Here is a 20368-nt window from a genome sequence, read left to right as displayed (position 1 = left end):
GAAAGGGCACCTAAAACCACACAGAGAGAAACAGTACTTTCCATGTTTAGATCTCATTCTAGTTATTTCAGTTACTACTTTTTCATTATGAACCAAATTCTCTAGCACCCTGCCCCTGGACTGGTTTGAAGTCATAACATCATGGGTGGTATTTCACTTTCAGGAAGTGAAGTTACAGTGACACTCATAGCAGCTAAGTATGTAAGTTGAATGTAAGATACCAAATATTTGAACTGAATCCCACAGTTCTTAAAACAGATCGCTTGAATTCTGTGTAAATGATTTGTTGGGAATGTTCCCACATAATTTCAAAATTGTTGTGTACCAGGGTAAAGCCTTAATTTGTATATGCTTTAGCACAGATTGCCTCGGGGATGCTGTTTAGGTTGTGTTTTGTTTAACATTTTTCTCACAGGAGAAACCTGACTTCTGTACTAAATCATTTATTATACATTAAAAAGCTGCTCCTTCATATTAGAGGTACAAATGAATGTTATCTTGTGGCATACACAGCCTAGGTTTTAGCTATATGAGCCATGTTTATTATGGTGCTAATGTTCAATAGCTACCTTTGAATAATTTCTCCATTTCCTGTGATGATGTGCAAGTGGCAGAGCTCGCCAATTCATGCCTGGACATGTTACAGGGCTTGGACCTTCCAGCTAGCTCTTTTGGGGATTGGGTGGGAGGTATAAAGTGTTTTAATTTCTAAACCCAAGAACTTTTGGACTGAGTCAAGAATTTGGAGCTTTGTAAGATCTCTAGCAGTAGTGACCCTCTACTAATTGTAAGCTCCAAGCTCCCTTCCCAAGTTGGGAGCAATGGCTTTACTGCATGCCCCTGAAACGGCTGGAAGAAGTATGATCCTGTAAATAGGAAAGCTGTTACTTAAAAAAAAGAAAAATTGTATTTTCCTGGTAGTGATGTATCTCTTGAAAATCATTTTGTCATGTTTACAATGATGTACCTTATTGGTAACAAATTATTAGTTTGATGTTTAACAATAGTGCCTTTAGTAAATTATTTTACAACCAAAATACGTTGTTTTTTTGTTAGATAAATTTACCAATGTAGAAATCCACATTGAGATATACTGTAAGAAATCTTGACTTGGTTTTAGTTTTGTTAAATAGCCTTAATTTTTTTTTTTAGATCAGTTTTAGGTTCATAGCAAAACTGAGCATAAAGTAGAGTTCCTGTAGTCCCCTTTCCTTGACTTCACACACACAGCCTCCCCCATCGGTTTTAGTTTTAAGAGTTTAAAAAGTAAATGGCTAGTAACTATACCACTGTAAACAACATAGCTTCCTGAGTTGTTTTTAAACTGTTGCACTAAAATTAGGTACACTAAAAAGTATAGTTTAAAGTAATCCTTGGTGTTAAAAAAGGCTAGACTCAAGTATCTTGACCACAATAAATCTTTAATGAGGTATAATTACGTTGACAGTTGAGGTAACAACTTGCATAGGTATTTAATAGATGAATAATTTTAAACCTTAGCCATTTAAACTCAAGCTGTAGTTTTGGCATGAATGATTTGTCTGTGAAGTGATAAATTCTCATTGCACTTCATGATCAGCTGCCCCTGATAATTTCAACCTGCAAGCAAACCTAATTAAGAAAAAAGAAAATTGATTTTCCAGTGGTTAACACCGATCTGTAGAGGTTAGAGGAGTCTCTTCTTTCCAAATAAAGTTAGCAGCAGTAGGACTTTAAAGATATCTAATGAGGTTGTTAGGGAAGAGCAATGAGTATTTCATACTATATTTTTTTTTAATAAAATGCAAGTGTGATTTTAATTTCAAAAAGGACCCAATGTTAGAATATCTAAGAGGCTTTTAGTAGTCATATAATACTAGCAAGAGCAATTTAATGCGGCTTTAGTTACTTATTCTAAGTGAGATGCTGAACATTTTGCTCAAATGCCAATTTTGAACATTCTCTGTCCTATGCAGTTTTTTTCTCTTCAAGTCTGATTTCTATCCCTTTAAACCAAAAATCTTAAGATACAATAGTACAAAACTTTAAGAGATCTAATGTTAAATATATAAAATGAACTCATATCCAAGCTGAACTGTACTTGTATTATACCATAATATACTGTTTGCTACATTCATTTTTTTTTTTAATGACTGCTTTATTAGAATTTGGACAAACGTTTGCTGTCAGACAAATCACTATTATTAATATCTCAGCCATTATTATTTTCATGTCCATAGTACTGAAGCCATTTAAACATGCTATTTATAAAGCTGTCATCTTCATTTGTATAACAGTTTGACTATGCCAAGTAAAAAATAATTTTTACAACAAACTTGAAGTTCTGTTTAACAAAGTAAAGTCTATTGAGTCCTGTCACACACAAAGCCTCAGGGATATTGAGATGAGTAGGTAATATTTCACTTTGCAGTAGTTGAACTGATACACCAATCTGAAAGAAATGCCCTTTTTCTGGTAAGACTTAGTGAAGCAAGTTTAATCTGTCTGATAAGAATTTGTATAGAAAATAACTATAAAAGATAAATGTATAAAATGATGCCATCTGAACTTCTTCAGTAGAAGATTGCACAAATTCATGATCTGAGCCAATTAAGACATCAAAACACAAGAAAGAGGTAACATCAGTCTGAGGTAAACACTAAAAGTTTAAAACTCCCAAGTATTTAACAAAAATTACCTACTGACATTGATACACATATACTTAAGCTAACTTAATCTCTGTAAAAAGATCTGTTGCAGTTAGATACAAAATGTGTAAACACAGTGTGCACTGATTAGTAAGTAAAAATAAAAACAGTGAAGCCCACAATTGTTAAGTCAGCCCTTTTAAAAAGTATATATACAAATCACAAGAAGAAAACCCCCACTGTCTTTGGATCAGCTAAGGATTTCATTAGAAGAGGTATCAGCTTCTTCACTGGGATGTTGGCTACCATTCAGGAGTTCTGGAGGCAGGAGTTCAGAATGTCCCTCAGTAACTCGCTGGGTATAAAACAAGATATAAGCTTGGGCCTTGCGTACTTCATCCAGAGTGCACATGCTTAGCTTGGAATCATTGCAGTGTACCCAGAACCCTAGAGTGAAGCACAAAATACGTCTTAATGTTCACAAAGGAACTTTAGAAATTTCTAGTATAAATGAAAACATGGATTTAAAGAGTTTCAGTGAGAGTTGAGGGTTTTGTTTTTTTTTTTAAGGAAAAATAATTGTCTAGCCAATTTAGTTCTTTAAATTAGAAATAACAGCTTGGGCAGTATGTTACTCGAATCACCTACCTTTGTCCTAGGAGTAATTTGAGGTTACAGAATCTGATTCGTTTGCTTGACACTATCTTTAATTCCTGGTATAATCTTACCAGTTAATGCTTTTGCTGGTAATTATAAAGCTGTACAACTCATGGTAATGTTAATTGCCTCCTGGGTTATACGGACTTTTTGTCCATGCCTCTTTTTCTAAGGTTCATGGAAGCAGTATGCGAAAGTTTCATGTTAGAACTTGAAATCAAAGTTGTTCCAAATAGCTGTGATTCCCCAGTTATTAGGTGCTCTGTTCTTGAACAAAATTACCTGAATTCAACCGGAAAACAGACGACCTACTCTTGGAAGTGTGCCTTTCGCACTTTTTGACTTGTAACTAAAGAGACCATCCTTACTATTTTATCCCTTCAGCCTTTATGAGACAAAACTACCACAGTCCTGCATCATAGAATATCCCATTTTCTGCACAAAACCCCTGTTTTTTTCTTCTTCTTGAAAGAAAACAAATTAAGTGGCTTTTCTTAAGATTACTCAGTGTCTAGTTTAGAAATCCATGAAGACTGAACCGTGGCTTCCAAAAGCCTACCCCAAGGTAAAATACTTTTTTTCATACCTCCTTCAGAATTGTAACAGTAGGCAGTGTAGTGTCCTGAGCCGAATCCCTTCCCATGGTGCATTACCACAGCAGATAAGTCATACATAAAACATTCTGGTCTGAGGGACTTCAGGGATTCCCTGCAGCAATAGGGCTCCATGTTTAAGATTTCTTCAAAGCCAACATGAACACCAATCTTCTCTCGGTTATTACGTCCTGACCACCTGCAAACAAATCAGGGTAAAATTATCAACAAAGTCAAGGGACCATAACCACGTACCTGGTCCAAACTCATGATAGAAAACCTCAGAGACCAGAGAGTACAATCCTATATAAAAAGTGTAAATAGTAAATCCTTTAAATACTGAAGTTGGCTACAATAGAGGAATTTAGGCTTATTTACCAAACAAGTAGAGTGAGGTTCTAAAATAAATTATTTGGCTTCTGTAGTTAGAGGATAGTATAGGAAGAAAATTAACTTTCAGAAGAAATACAGCCTTACGGCATTTTCCCCCTTTGAAGTGAGAAATTCAAGGCACCAAAGGGTTTTTAATTCTTTACTGTCTTGTTAATACTTTGAGGAGGATATCCCAGGACCTAGAATTTGTTCCTGGGAGACATAATCTGGATCTTTCTTGGCCAGGTGTGGGGAAAAAAACAAACCCAAACAAAACAGGCACCTCTAATTCCTCAGAACACTTCAAGAGCTCTTCATAATTAAAAAAAAGAAACTGTGACCCTTCCTGTGTGTAAATCAGTATAATACCCATTAGTGACAAAACTCAGATATCGTTCCTATACTGTCAATTTCTCAATCTGTTGGTCATGCTTCCCAGTACTGGATCTATGCATGTAAAGCAATGCTTTTATCATCGAATAGTATGAATTGGTGCTACAGGGGAAAAATAATGTAATAAATGGTGGTTCTTTCAAGAGATTATAGTACAACTTGGAGTGCTATGGTACAATGACAAAAAACAGCTGAAAATACAGTATCAGTGTATTAAAGCAGGCAGTTAAGACAGCAGCAGGTAAAGTAGGGAGAAAGGCAAATAGGTTTTATGAAGAAAAAAACTGTGAAAATGCTTAATTAGTATGAGGTAAAACTGTATGGAACTAAAGATGAGACTTGCAGATTGTGTCGCCTGCCACACTAGGAGTCATACCCCAGTCTTTCCCTGTTACGTGTACAGAGTCCTGTATCCAGTGCAACTTTACTCTTAGTACCAAGCATGTGAAATAAGGGCACTTGCTTAACGTAAGTTCCTATCATTCTCACTTTCTCTCTCTTTTATTATACCATAAAATTCAAACCTTTATTTACTGAATTATGCTAAATAAGTACTTGTCAGTTGGTACTAGTCAGTAACTAGAAAATAATTTATTTCCGTTGATGAGCAGGATATCCCTTTTTGTCTGCTGATAAAAATATAGTAAAATGATAACAAGATAACACTACACCAAAAAGTCATGATTTATTTCTGAGAGAGGGAACAGGACTAGGAGGCACAATGGGGAGCTTGTAAGGCATTAGAAATGTTCTGTTTCTTACGTTTCTTCTAAAGCTCTTGTGTGCCCCTCCCCAATCCCATTCTCCTTTTTATATGCCCTATATGTTTTATATACTGGCAAATATAATAGTACATTTTTAATAGATGAAGAGAAAGGAAAAAGATAAATGTGGTGGTAAAGGCAGCATAAAAATGGTCCCTGAATCAGAAATACGGCATGGAAGCATCACAAATATTTTGGTTAGAAGATGCAAGGGAGGCAAATAGGTTTAAATTAAGCTGAGCTTCAAATGGCAGATTAAAGAGGCAATTATGAAGCACAAAAAGTTCAGTGATTGATAGTAGCCAGTTAAGTACCAGAAGTTTAAACCCTTTTAATTCTATCTATAAAATCTCATATATGGTCTGACCTCTCCATGTTCCCGGGCCTTTGCTACCTGGCCCTGGGCGATATCGTGCATTCTAAGTCGCTTCAGTTGTGTCCAACTCCTTGCGACCCTATGAACTGTAGCCCACCAGGTTCCTCAGTCCATGGGATTCTCCAGGCAAAAGTACTGGAGTGGGTTACCATGCCCTCTTCCAGGGAATCTTCCCGACCCAGGGATCAAACCTGTCTCTTATGTCTCCTGCATTGGCAGGCGGGTTCTTTACCACTAGCACAACCTGGGAAGCCCCCTGGACAATATTAACACAAAACAATTTTCATTCCACTTGATTTCACACACCCTGGCAGGTCTCACCCAGACTCTTCACTAAACCTTTTGTTGTGTACCCTTTCCTGTTCCTTCATACCTTTGTTCATGTTGCTTTGAGGCTAAAGTGTTCCTCCTCTTGCATACATCCCATTCATTCACTTAGTATTTTGGGGCACCTATGTACTGAGCTCAGTTCTGGATTTTGGAATACAGGAATGAAAAGACAAGACCACTGTCATTACTGAACTTCTGTTTAGGGGGACAGAAACAGGTATTAATAAATCAACTATTGCAGATATTGGTTTCTGCCAAGAAGCAAAAATAGGGTAGGTAATGTGACACAGTTGGTGGTGCTACTTTTAAATACGGTGGTCAGAAAAAGTCCTGAGATGACATATGAACTGAGATTTAAATTACATGAAGTCCCCTGTGCCATTAGGGAGGCTTTGGGAATGTTTAGATATCAGCGAATGCCTTCCTCTAGGGCTCTGATAAATTCATTTGTATGTAGTTTGTGGTACTTAGTATTTCTACTTCATCATTATTTCTGTGAATGCTTGACTATAATCTTGAGAAAAAAATTCTACATTATATTCCCCAAAGAATATGGACATCGGGCATTTTCCAAGCATGAAGCAATCGGGTCAAATACTCTCAAGCTATAGATTTTAATTTTAAAATTTTGTACCTAAAACATGCTGAATATTATACACTATAAGCAGAGACTAGGACAATAATATACTGCGCAAACCAAAATGCAAGGAGTCTGCTATCAGCAATGTATTCTATAAGGGAAGATAGTATCAGAAGGATAGTTACTGAACATGTTGTTTATGATTAGGGCTAGAGATAATGACAGAATTTTTTCTCCTTTAAAAAAAAAAAAGCAGAAGTAGATAAGTCTCCCAGTCAAGTATTAAACTTTATTCTACTACTAACCTGAATCGTTTCAGATGGAGTCTGAGAACCTGAGGTAGGTGGCAAATCATAAGCTGTTTTTGTGCTTCTGTGAGTATAACTGGTTTTGAGGAAAACCTTCTACGTTTTGCTATGATATCAAAGACAGAATGAGATGCAAATTTAAGGATACAATGAAATGCTTGAGTAAACTCAAAATAATTCAGACATGTATTATCAATTAAACATCTACTGAGTTATAGGCATTATACAGGGCTAAAGATAAAGGCATGGCCTTGCTCTCAAGACACTTAACAATCATGTAAAAGAAAGTGAAAGTGAAGTCGCTCAGTCGTGTCTGACTCTTTGTGACCCCATGGACTGTAGCCCCCATGGACAGCTCCTCTGTCCATGGGATTGTCCAGGCAAGAATACTGGAGTGGGTTGCCATTTCCTTCTCCAGGGGATCTTCTCGACTCAGGGATCAAAATCAGGTCTCCCACACTGCAGGCAGACTCTTTATCATCTGAAACACCAGGGAATCCCACAATCATGTAAACCACACACACAAAACTTATGAGTTAGTCAAGGCAGACAGGTAAACAAATAATAAGCATAGCTGACCCTTGAACAACAAAGGCTTGGACTACATGGGTCCACTAACATGCAGATTTTTATCTTTTTCAATCACAGTTGACACAGTTGACTGTATGTTTCGCACACACAGATTCAACGAACCATGGATTGAAATTTACATCCAGTTGGTTGAATCTGTAGATGTGAAATCTTCAGGGATGGTTTGGCAGATTGGCAGATTTCAGTATAAGTAGGTGTGCCTGGAACCAATCCCCTACATTACACTGTATATGATTTAATATAGTCCTGAAATAAGGCAACAGAAAGATATAGTGCTATAATATTTTTAAATTGATTTGGCTATGCCAACTAAAAGGAAAAATTACTCCCTAAACACATACTGTAATATACTCTTACCAAAGTCTAATCAATCATGGTCAATTCACTTCTTGAGGCTAATCAGGATCCCATGGGCATGGAAACTTTTTGCCCAGAGCACCCCTCCCCACTTCCTGGAGATCCAACCCAGCACCGCCTGAGAAAGCAAGCCTTCATTAGCTCTGTATCTGAGATCTCCTTCGATGTCTTGGTATTTTAGTACCAGATCTCAAACAAGGGGAACTGAGGATTCTTTTTACCCTCTGCTATCTCTAGAGGTCCACCTATGGACCTTATGCTGCAGCTTCTCTCTAGGCCACTGGCTACCAAAATTTGCTCCTGATATCCAGGAGTTATCCTTCAATTTGTATATCAACCACAAAGCCAGCCACAGGAGAAGCTACTTCTTATAGGAAGTGGAATCAGTCCACCATGAGGCTGTCCTCTAACCCAACTCCTCTTTCCACCAGAAGTCTTTCCTCCAGGTCTATGCTCCGGAGATCCAGGTATCAGACTGCTGCAAGATCTTAGGGACTTAACTTTGGGTTGTCTCCCAGAATATATGGTACAAGTGTAGCTAGACAAAGGATGTTAACTCCTTGAATTATAGTTTTAAACATTTGCCATCATAGATTAAATTCAAACAGCTCTTTTAGGCCTTTATTTGGTGGACCCAGCAGATATAAACATGTTATCATTTTCTGCATTTATTTTCATATCTTTCTACTCCCAGATTTGGTGAAGAAAACATCTAGGACCATTCACATTTATGTTCAAGAAAATAAACACTATACACTTTATCAATAAAGGTTTATTTTCTTCTAATCTTATAAATATTAGGCTCCTATTTACAACAGATTTCATAATAGGCAGCACTCGGAAAACAATGTTGGTATAAGTTGTTCTAGAACACCAGCAACTTATATGCCATTTTTTTAATGCTGGAACAGCCACTGGTTCTTTTATGTTACCTTAGGAGTTTATTATCGAACACCCAAGAGTCATTTTTTTTTTCAGACATGGAGATTAAGGAGAATATCTGCAAATATATAGTATAAACGTTTAAAATGCCATGTACTACACATTGCTAGAGATAAAGAAACCGGATGAAGACGTAGCAAATCTGATGTGGTTTTATCTACCATTTCTCTGGAAGAGGATGCTTCTGTTTAATTGAAACGACTGTTTCATCCCCCAGTGCTGGGTTCCTATGCTCACTTCCATTAGAAGAGCTTATCACAGTAGACCTTGTCTACCTGTTTCCTCCATTAGGTATGTGAGCATCTTGAAAGTGTCTTTCCTCTTTCCACAATGACTAGAACAATGACTAATTATAGGAGACAGTCAATGGATGATTTTTTAATAAATCTTTGTTTTTATGAAGCCAATGTCCTTTGCAGCAGTCCAGCAGTGTATATTATTTCCTATTTTATAAGTGTGTATACACACACATATACATATGTTATCTATATATCAATGTTTTAATGTGCACCAAAAAGACTCATAAACTAATCATTTCATTCAGTACTAAATACCTTTTACTATTCCCCTTCACTACTTTATTCTACTCACATATTAAATTTAAATTTTATTTTATGAATCTTTTCTACAACTTACTATAGGATCAAAAATATTTTAATGTCATCAATAAGGCAAAACAAACATGTAGTTCACAAACATCAATTAAAAAGCAGAAATATGTAGCCCACATTTCTTTTGATAAATAATTTATTTCTATACCTGTTACTTAGGGAATTTCTTCCAGTTTCCCCTCATTTGTGTTTCTCTTTGCTAACCTTAGAAAAACAAAGAGAATATACAGCCTCTACTTACAATTACACTGGTCACACATGTAGATTTTTCCTTCTAAAGCTTCGGTTTCTGTGAACTTAGTCAACATTTCAGTAACCAGACACGGCTGGGAAGTACTATCTTTTCCACTGCATTGGTATCTTTCTGGGAATTCCAGTGACAAGTCCCAGAAAGGTTCTATGGTATTTGATTTGTTGTCACATGCAAGACATGTAACCTGCAAATAGAAATATTAGTTTCTCAGATTACAATCCTTCTGTCAAAATATTTACTCCTTTCACTAGAAGTCATTACCTGTAAATAAGCTTTTCTTCTGAAAATGTACTATCAGAATTCTGAATGATCTGCTTTATATTATTTTCAGGGAATAATATTTTCTTCCATAAACCCACTATGCGTTGATGGGCTTTAACTATGAGGCATTCAAAAAGCTCTATGGGCTTTTTTTTACTAAGTTCAGTCAAGTCTGAATTTAGTAAAAACAAACAAACAAACTATGGGCTCACTTAATTAGATATACACTGTGTGTATACGTATGTGTTGTGTATGTGTGTCTATACATATAATATATATTTATATACATTTAATGTGCTTAGATTAATTAGACTTGAAGTTCTTTGCCCTTTTTCCTTTCTCATCTTTCACTGATGGGTTTTCTCTTCCCAAATCCCTATAACTTCTTAACCATAATGCAAGTAAAATGCTATCAGTATATTTTTATATGCAAATTTTAAAATATAGCATACTTTTATGTTAGTATATTAGTATATACAGATTTTGAAGTACTACCAATTTCCAATTTTGAATTAGTATATACCAATTTTGAAGCACTAATTTCAAAAGATAGTATATATAAAATACATACAAATACTTCCACTTAAAGCAAACAACACTACATTAAAATCCTGATCAAAATATAGGAACCTCAAAGAACAGGAAGCCTTTCTGACAACTTACATAGGAAATATAGTAACTGAAAAAGGAAAGAATAACTTTGGTAAAGCATTCAGCAGGATTTAATGCCAACACTGCCCATAACTGAAGATAGATTTTAAAGATCTAATAATCCACATGATGTGAAATATTACTAAACACTTTCACAAAAGCTATATTCCTGGAACACACAACAAAATAAAGAAGCCAATTGTAATCTACATTTTAAATTAAATACACTGACACAAAGAAAAGAAGAATACCCCTAGTGTTAATAGTTTGGGGACTCACTAGGACCAAGGTTTGACCTTTTGAGAACAGTTTCTTGAATATGGCAGGTTCAAAAAGCCATTCCAGCAACCAACCTCTGAATCTTCTGAAAAGACCAATTTTCTAAGTATTTATTACACATTAGAAAGGAAGAGAGCAAAGTGATGGCATAACAACTTTTATTAAATTCAAAATTCATCCATAAAGGAAAAAAACAAGTACATACACTCTCACACTATTCAAAACATGAAATGGTAACTTTCTGGAAAAGAATCTGCAACCACATATCAAAAGTATTACCCTTTGACAAAGTAATTCCAGGACTCTGTCTTAAGGAAATCATTTGGAAAAAGAAGCAGGTAAATTCAACATGACCATATAATTAGAGCAAAAATATGTATAGATATTCAGAAAAAACTAGAAGGAAATATACCAAAATATTCATAGTTTTATGCATGGGTTGTGTGGAGCTCTGGGACTAATGTATGATTTTCTTCTTTTCTTCTACACAGATTTACTGTACTATATAGGTAACATAAAAAGTTAAAAATGACAAAGAAAGATGATAGAAAAATAATATTGCATGCAACCCCCACAACTCTTATTTGCTAAGTCACACAATGTAGAATCTAGACATTTCTGAAACATGAAGTAAAATAAACGTCATAGAAATTAACTGAGGAACAGTTCAACTGAATATGTGTATAAGTGACTCAACTGCCTCAGTTAAAAAATAACAACACACACATTTTTTAAAGTTCTATGCTCTGGAAAAGAAGAGCGCTGATGTCTAGTAATAGTCTACCCAAGAGTCTACTCATTCTAGAGAATCATCAGTTAGATGGAAGATTCTGGTTCTGTGACTGTCACAAAGGGAAGTTTTTACAGCTATAATTAAAATAGAGGAAAACTATTTAGGATCTTTCTAAATAAAATCACATCTATTTACCTTGAAACTTTCCTATCTACCTATTTAAGTTTTCAGTCCTTGCTCCCTTTGGTTTTACAGGAAATCCTCCAGGGTTACTTTCTTGGTTCCTGAAACTACTAAGTGTGCACCAAAACCATTCCTAGTACAAAAGTATCTTCAAATCTGTTCCTTGTGCAATTAAACTCATCTCAATCCCTCAGAGAATGAATGCAGTATTATTAACCTAAGAAGCTCTGTTTCCTAATTCCTGCCCCACCCCCATCATAAAGCTTTAATACCATGGACATAAAACTACTTCCAATGATTCATGAAGGTGAAACAACTGTTGGAATGAGCTGACGTCTTCATACATACTTGTAAAAGTATGACCTGAGAACAGTACTAGCACTAACATATTAGCTATACAAAGCATATGCATTTTTTAGGCTTCACTTTATGAATTTCCCAAGATGACAGTAAGATTTTTAAAAAATCCATACCTGACTAAGAAGCTGTCCGTGAAAAATGTTATTCACAACATTCAGAACCTGCTTGATAAGTTTCCTTTGAGAAGTAGGGATAAGAGCTGGTAACTTGGTACCAGTTGTCTCTAGTTCATGTTGTATTTTATCCAAAAGCTCACAAAGAAATTCCTGAGCATCCTGTTGGCCATAACCACGAAAAGCAGGGATTAGTCTCCAGACTGAGTGTAGCATAGCGAACGGTGAGACCAAGGCCCACTTTCCAGACCACATGACTTGGAACAAAGTATGCAGTTCATGACAAAGAGAAATGTATTGTGAACTTGGCTCCCTTGGCTGAATAAGTTCCATCTTTCTACTCTTTGGTGCTCCGCCGCTTAGTCCTGATGATAAACTTGGATGTCTGAAGTGCACAGAATATGGCTCTTTTTCTTGACATTCATTCATTTGAGATACTGTATCTGTGACTGGAGGATGCTTATAAGATGATCTTGTTTTATCACTAGCTGTCACAGCCAGCCATTGGTTCAGATCAAGTTTTAAAAAACATTGTCGAAAAATAAGTAAATGACTCAATACTTGGAGAACAGAATTCATATAGCAAGTGTTTCCCAAATTTCTCAATCCTGTTACACCAGGAGTTACTGTTGGCCTTCGTTTAACAGAGGAGTCATCAGCCTCTTTAAATCTTACATCTTCTGAGGTAGATACTACTTTATCTTTTGCTGGCAATGCTGAGGTTTGCAGCGGTACAGGAACTATTTCTACTGTGGTGGACTGAGCTAGACCTTGCAAACGTAAACTCTTTCTGGGAGGCATACTTTCTAATTCTGCTTTAGCTTGATGTTCTAATAGTTCTTGTCGTCTTTTCTTCACCTCTCTTTTTGCTAATTTCTCCTGAAATTGTTCTTGCCTTTTTCTTCCAATGGGTGACTGCTCAAACCAAGTTCGAAAGATTTTACCCATGAGTATCCTTCTCCTGTGCCAAAGAGCAGTATACATTTGGTCTTCATTTTGAAGCAGAGATTGGGTGCCATCATGTAAGAAATAGGAATCATCACTTGTACCCATAGACCGTAAAACCCTTCCACTACGAGTGGTGCAGTGATAATTTTGACTTTTGATTGCACTTAATGTACTTCGTAGTAACTTTAGGTCTCCAGTTGCATTATCATTAAGAACATAATCATCACAGAGGTAACAAAAAACATACATCTCATTCACCTCCAATGCAACAGGATGACTGCTTTCTTGAAAGTGCCTGAGTGCATGTTCTTCAATATATCTTCCACACGCAACATGAGAACAGCTAAGGCAAGCCCAAATCGACTCAGTTGTATTGCAGTCCACACAATGCCATTTCTGCGGGTTGAGGATGGAATGGTCTTGAGCAAGCCGCAACTGCCCAATGTGTTGGCACTTATCCATTGTTAGCATTTATTTAATCTAGCTGAGGAACACATAATCCAAACAACTCTCTGTTGACAACACTTGAAGCATCTGAAAACTAAGAACAATGTCAATTTTTAATAAAAGAAAAACAAAAAGCCAATATTTTTCTTTTTACAAGGTATTTTTCCAGGAATTATTTTTCCAGGAATAATTTTGTTAATTTGCTCTCACTGGTCCTAATATCTGGGCTGCCTGTCATAATACCAAAGGCAATTCTCACTTTTCATTTACACTAGACTTCACTAATCTCTCATCCGCCTTGCTCTGAAAGAACACACACATTACTTTCTCTGACGGTTCCCTTTCAAAAACATTGTTTTCAATTTTATGCTACCATCTACTGGTAAAGAATGGTAGTGACCACTTTTCACATTCCATTTACCAATTGTCATTCCTTTTTCTTTGGGACTGGCAAGACCTAAACACATCTTACTAATATCTACATTCCAAGAGCCCTAAGTGGAGTTACTAAAATATAATCATAGTTATAAGCATAGAGGCTAAAGTAGAAAAACTTACGTTTGAATGTTACCTCTGCCACATACTGCTTTATATCTGACTTGAGCAAACATTTTAACTTCTCTAAACTTCGTCTGTGAAACAGGGAAAATCATACCACCCTCACTGAATTGTTAAAGGACTGAAATAACCAAATATCTGGCACATAGCAAATGTTCAGTAAACAATAAATATTTGACACACATCTACAGAGAATAAATCAATGTTATACTATTTATTTAAATAATATTAAATATTCTAATTTTAAATACTATTTAAAATTTGGCTTTCCAGTAGTATACCCATAATGACCTTTATTTAATTCATGGCTCTGTAACATACTCTGATTTGATAGACTTGACAATTTGCCTTAAGAGAAAAGTATTCTCCCTTCTGTCTTTTGTGTTTGACTAGACTCTCAGGAATGTGCAAAGATGTATAAGCAAACAACAGGAAAAAAAGGAAAAATAAGAAATCAGTGTCAATATAATGATCTTTTACATTCTTGCATGCCTAAACATTATATGAAATTAGAGGCTTACTCCAAAACACAAACCCACAATCCCCAAACCCCAACATAATAAAAGAAATCTGATTTTGATCAAACTTGTTCCTTTATCAATTAAAAGAACACATTTGCTACCTGTACCTAAAAATAATAAAACAAAATCTAGTTAAAAAGTAGGACATCATGAAGTGTTTTCTTCATTGATTTAACATAAACTGAACACAAACTTTGGGCTGCAGTGGGGATCTAGATACAGAACACTCAGAACATTGTGTGCAGCATGATCAACGCGTTGAAATTTTTAGGACAGCAATATGAATTTCAATGGTACTTGCAAATGACATCTCCAGGTCCTAAGAAAACTGCAAAGGTAAAGCTGACTTTTGCTTTCTTTCCACCTCTTTGCTTGTAAAATGTCTTAGCAATCAGATACTCCTGCCTACCACAATTTCTTCACTTTTAGATACAGGGTTTGTCAAGTATAGATTTAAAATTACCAACCCCAGACCTCACATGTGCACTCCTCTTCCCTCAAGATTTCCTGAGGTCCAAAATCCATTCAAATATAGTATTTTATTTGAGTAAGCAAACAACAATTGTTGCTAATAGCAAAAGTAAGACATCAGTGATTAATACACTCCATTATCCTAAATCCTTCCACGTCCTGAGGTTAATAATCCTGAGATCATACTTGTCTCCAATCTCTCTCTGTCCCCACACACCAATCCGTAAGTAAAAATATTTGGTTCTACTGTCAAAATATATCTAGAATCTGAGTACTTATTATCTCTACTTTTTCACCCTGAATCCTTACACAGTCAGCAAAAAAAAAAAAGATCTGGAGCTGACCATAGCTCAGATCATCAGTTCCTTACTGCAAAATTCAGGCTTAAATTGAAGAAAGGGAAAACGACTAGGCCATTCAGGTATAACCTAAATCAAACCACTTACGATTATACAGTGGAGGTGACAAATAGATTCAAGGGATTAGATCTGGTAGACAGATCTGAAGAATCTGCCTGAAGAACTATGGATGGAGGTTTATAACATTGTAATAGGAGGTGGTGATCAAAACCATGCCCAAGAAAAATATGCAAGAAGGCAAAGTAGTTCTTGAGGAGGCTATATAAATGGCTGAGGAAGGAAGAAAAGTGAAAGGCAAGGGAAAAAGGGAACGATATATCCCAATGAATGCAGAGTTCCAGAGAATAGCAAGGAGAGATAAGAAAGCCTTCCTAAATGAACAATGTGAAGAAATAGAGGGGAACAACAGAATGGGAAAGACTAGAGATTTCTTTACAAAAACTGGAGATACCAAGGGAACATTTCACGCAAGGATGGGCATGATAAACGACAGAAACCGTTAAGGACCTGACTGAAGCAGAAAAGATTAAGAAGAGATGGCAAGAATACACAGAAGAACTATACAAAACAGGTCTTAATGACCTGGAAAACCACAATGGTGTGGTCATTCACCTAGAACCAGACATCCTGGAATGTGAGGTCAAGTGGGCCTTAGAGAGCATTACTATGAACAAAGCTAGTGGAACTGATGGAATTCTATCTGAGTTATTTAAAATCCTAAAAGATGATGCTATTAAAGTGCTGCACTCAATATGTCAGGAAATTTGGAAAACTCAGCAGTGGTCACAGGACTGAAAAAGGTCAGTTTTCCTTTCAATTCCAAAGAAGGGCAAGGCCAAACAATGTTCAAATTACCATATGATTGCTTTCATTTCACATGTTGGCAAGGTAATGCTCAAAATCCTTCAAGCCAAGCTTCAGCAGCATGTGAACTGAGAAATTCCAGATGTACAAGCTGGGTTTTGAAGAGATAGAGGAACCAGAGATCAAACTGCCAACATTCATGGGATCATGGAGAAAGCAAGAAAGTTCCAGAAAAACATCTACTTCTGCTTCATTGACTATGCTAAAGCTTCTGATTGTGGATCATAACAAATTGTGGGAAATTCCTAAAGAGATGGGACTACCAGACCACCTTACCTGTCTTCAGAGAAACTTGTATGTGGGTCAAGAAGCATCAGTTAGAACCAGACACGGAACAAGTGACTGGTTCAAAATTGAGGAAGGAGTATGACCAAGCTGCATGCCATCACCCGTTAAACTCATGTGCAGAGGACAACATGAGAGATGCGTCTGGGTGAGTCACAAGCTGGAATCAAGACGGCCGGGAGAAACATCAACAGCTTCCGACACGCAGAAGACACCACTCTAACAGCAGAAAGTGAAAAGGAACTAAAGAGCTTCCTGATGAAGGTAAAAGAGGAGAGTGAAAAAGCTGGCTTAAAACTCAACATGCAAAAAACTAGGCTCATGGCATCCAGTTCCAATACTTCAAGGCAAATCAAAGCGGAAATCAAAGTGGGAACAGTGACAGGTTTTAGTTTTTTGGGCTCTGAAATCACTATGGACAGTGACTGCAGCCATGAAATTAAAAGATGCTTGCTCCTTGGAAGGAAAGCTATGACAAACCTAGACAGCATATTAAAAAGCAGAGACATCACTTTGCCAACAAAAGTCCATATAGTCAAAGCTATGGTTTTTCCAGTAGTCATGTATACATATGAGAGTTGGACCATAAAGAAGGCTGAGTGCTGAAGAAGTGACGCTTTTGAACTGCTGTGCTGGAGAAGACTCTCGAGAGTCCTCTGGACTGCAAGGAGATCAACCAGTCAATCAGAAAGGAAATAAATCCTGGATATTCACTGGAAGAAATGATGCTGAAGCTCCAATACTTTGGCCACCTGGTGCAAACAGCCAATTCACCTTTTCTACCTGGAGAAAACCCTGATGCTGGGAAAGATGGAAGGCAAAGGAGAATGGGGCAGCAGAAGATGAGATGGTTGGATAGCATCACTGACTCAATGGACAGGAATCTGAGCAAACGCCAGGAGACAGTGGAGGACAGAAGAGTCTGGCATGCTGTAGTCCATGGGGTCTCAAACAGTTAGACACAACTTAGTGACTGAACACCACCACCACCACTACCACCCTGGACAAAGCCAAAGTCAAGTGGATTACTGCAGTTAGGCTCCTAGTGGTCTCCCACTTTTGATACTTGCTGCCACTGAAAGTTTACTCTCCACAGAGCAGCAGCACACTTCATCAAACAATGGGGGCCCAGACCTGACACTTTAGGGGCTCTCCTGTTCCTCATTATGTGCAGTAGCAGAGTAAAGGGGACGTGGCCACCTGGAACAAGAATACATTCCAAACTTCCCTTTTAACCGCTACTTGGGACCTGGAGAATTCGCTGCCTGAATCATTCCCAAAGCCTGCTTCCATGGTCTACAAGGGGCAATAAGAAGCCACTCTAGAATTCTATAAAGGAGAATGACACCATCAGATATGTAGGTACAGAGGGATCTGAATGGCAGATCTAGAGGAAGGGTGAGTATGATTAAAGGAGACTTCTGTTCCAAATATTACAAGGAAATTAAAGATGTAGCACTGTTGAAGCCAAGATAGAAGCAGAGGTAGATCAGTGCAGACCAAACATTGGTTCAAAGAACTGACTCAATATGGCGGTCAAGAGAAGAACCTAGGGTTATTTTTTATTTGAAAGGGATCACAAAAAGAAAACAGAGAAAATTTTGTTAAACACATTTCTGGCAAGTCACAGACAATAATTATCAGTTCAACTTCTTGCAGAGATGAAGTGGGAAATGCTGTTTACACTGAAGGAAAATTATTTCATTCTTACTCTATTATTTTATATATTTATTTTTTATTTTGCCACACATGCAGCATACAGGATCTTAACTCCCTGACCAGGGATTGAACCCACGTCCCCTGCATTGGAAGTGTGGAGTCTTAACCACTGGACAACCAGGGAAGTCCCTTATTCTGAAATTTTAAAGAGGTAGTATGAGTTGACATCTTGCAGAACATTCAGAAAATAAGGCTCAAAAGAAAAAAAAAGCCTAGAGAAGAAAACATATGTATATATACACACATATATTCATTCATTCACTTTTGGGTTATCTCAGGATCAGACTGTAAATTATTTTATTAATCCATAGTTTAAATTCCTCAAAATAACGAATGTGTTACTTGTATAAGTTTTAAGTAGGAAAGATAGTGCTAAATTATAAACTAGTCTCTTTACTTCCTTCTCCTCTATATCTTGCAAATACATTCTCTTAGTTACAAGGAATTTGTCAATTTCATTACAGTTGTTACTAAAAAATCTATTTAGATGATGGCAAGACCCCTGACCTTCAACAGGAAGTGGCCGATAATCAAACAGCATGATTGCATTTGATGCAAAATTGTCAAAATGGTGATGTTGATCAGATGCCACTTCTCTGACAGGCCATATAGCAGGGAAGGTCTCACAGCAAAACAGAGAGCCCTAAGAAATCCAAATGCCTGAGTCTCACACAAGCATTTACGTTCCACATACCTGTTTTCTTATCTGTAAAATAACAGTGGTAATAACAACAACAGGTTGATGAGGGAATTAGGAAAATTTATATTTGTAAAGCACTTACAACAATTCTTGGCTGCTAATAATTTGGCTCTTAGTACATCTTACCTTCCAATAATAATATTACTACTATTACTATTATTATAAATGCTAGCTTCCCACTAGTTTTATCACTTTTAGCCAGGGTTCTTCTCAGGCAAATGTGTACTAAGGTGAATTTAGGTGCTAACTGACAATTGAGATGTTAGCTGAGGACTGAGGTCTGACCTCTCCCAGGGGTATTTGCATTTTAAAAGGGGATCTTTCAGAAAAAATCTTTTTAAAAATCCAAAGAAGTGAAATCAGAATAGTGGAATGACAGACCACGAGATCAATATTTTAGAGTAGGGGGCCCATTCACCCAGTCTATTTATGAAAGAAACCAGTAGGGGGTGGACAACCAAGGCAAGGGCAGGGAAGAAAGCAGGGTCTAGAGAGCCAGGCTGCAGCCTCCAGGGATCTCCAGTTTGCTTTGCTGCTGGGAGCCACAGCTCAGAGATAGTTACTAGGGTATCCCCAGAGGAGCCTCACCACACAAAGATCTAAAAGCCAAGAAGAGAAGAAAGGGGGATGGGAGTATTTCTTGACACTTATCTCCTTCTCCAGGGTTCAGAGCACTTCTTTTCATTTGCTAATCCACTGCTGAGAGGCTGTGTATTAACTCTGGCTCCAGCACATAGCACAAGTAATTTTTGGCAGTATATTCATTTCACAAGGAATTAACAAAACATTTTTGCATTCCCCATATAGATTCTGGTAAAATATTACCTGTACTTATATATAATAGCAACATACAAATAGTCAAGATGTTCTGAATGAAATCTGTATATAAAGATTAAAACTATCTATATCATTTTCTCATACATTTTTTAAAAAGTTTCACACTTGAAATTCCAAATAACAGCTGTGAAAAGGCTTTTCTTAAACCAAATATGCTATCTTTATTTTAACCACAGATGGATTTATAAATATTCTGAAAGCTTCTGTCATTCTTCACTGCTTAAAGACAACAAAAATTTTAATTTATTCAAAGAAAACCAAGTTATTCAAACTTTTCATGCTATATCAATGAACAAGCACCTTTATTTTTAAAATTTCCTTCAGC

At 36.7% G+C, this 20368-nt stretch overlaps 1 protein-coding gene across 1 annotated transcript in view; it reads right to left on the bottom strand.

Annotated features, from left to right (window-relative positions):
• Window positions 1–2155: 2155 nt before the first annotated feature.
• Window positions 2156–20368, bottom strand: part of USP44 (ubiquitin specific peptidase 44) — a 29068-nt gene continuing 10855 nt past the window's right edge. The window contains exons 2-6 of the mRNA XM_043446597.1: window positions 12335–13823; window positions 9743–9938; window positions 6998–7106; window positions 3871–4076; window positions 2156–3074 (exon numbers count right to left, since the gene is read on the bottom strand). Of these exons, the coding sequence (XP_043302532.1) occupies window positions 2878–3074; window positions 3871–4076; window positions 6998–7106; window positions 9743–9938; window positions 12335–13753 (2127 nt within the window). The 5' untranslated portion in view covers window positions 13754–13823 and the 3' untranslated portion in view covers window positions 2156–2877. The remainder of the gene's footprint in view (window positions 3075–3870; window positions 4077–6997; window positions 7107–9742; window positions 9939–12334; window positions 13824–20368) is intronic.

The sequence above is a fragment of the Cervus canadensis genome, chromosome 25 (assembly GCF_019320065.1).
Source record: "Cervus canadensis isolate Bull #8, Minnesota chromosome 25, ASM1932006v1, whole genome shotgun sequence".
Taxonomy (NCBI): Eukaryota; Metazoa; Chordata; class Mammalia; order Artiodactyla; family Cervidae; genus Cervus; species Cervus canadensis.
The sequence above is the reverse complement of the archived record's forward strand: the minus strand, read 5'-3'. Positions and strand labels throughout refer to the sequence as shown.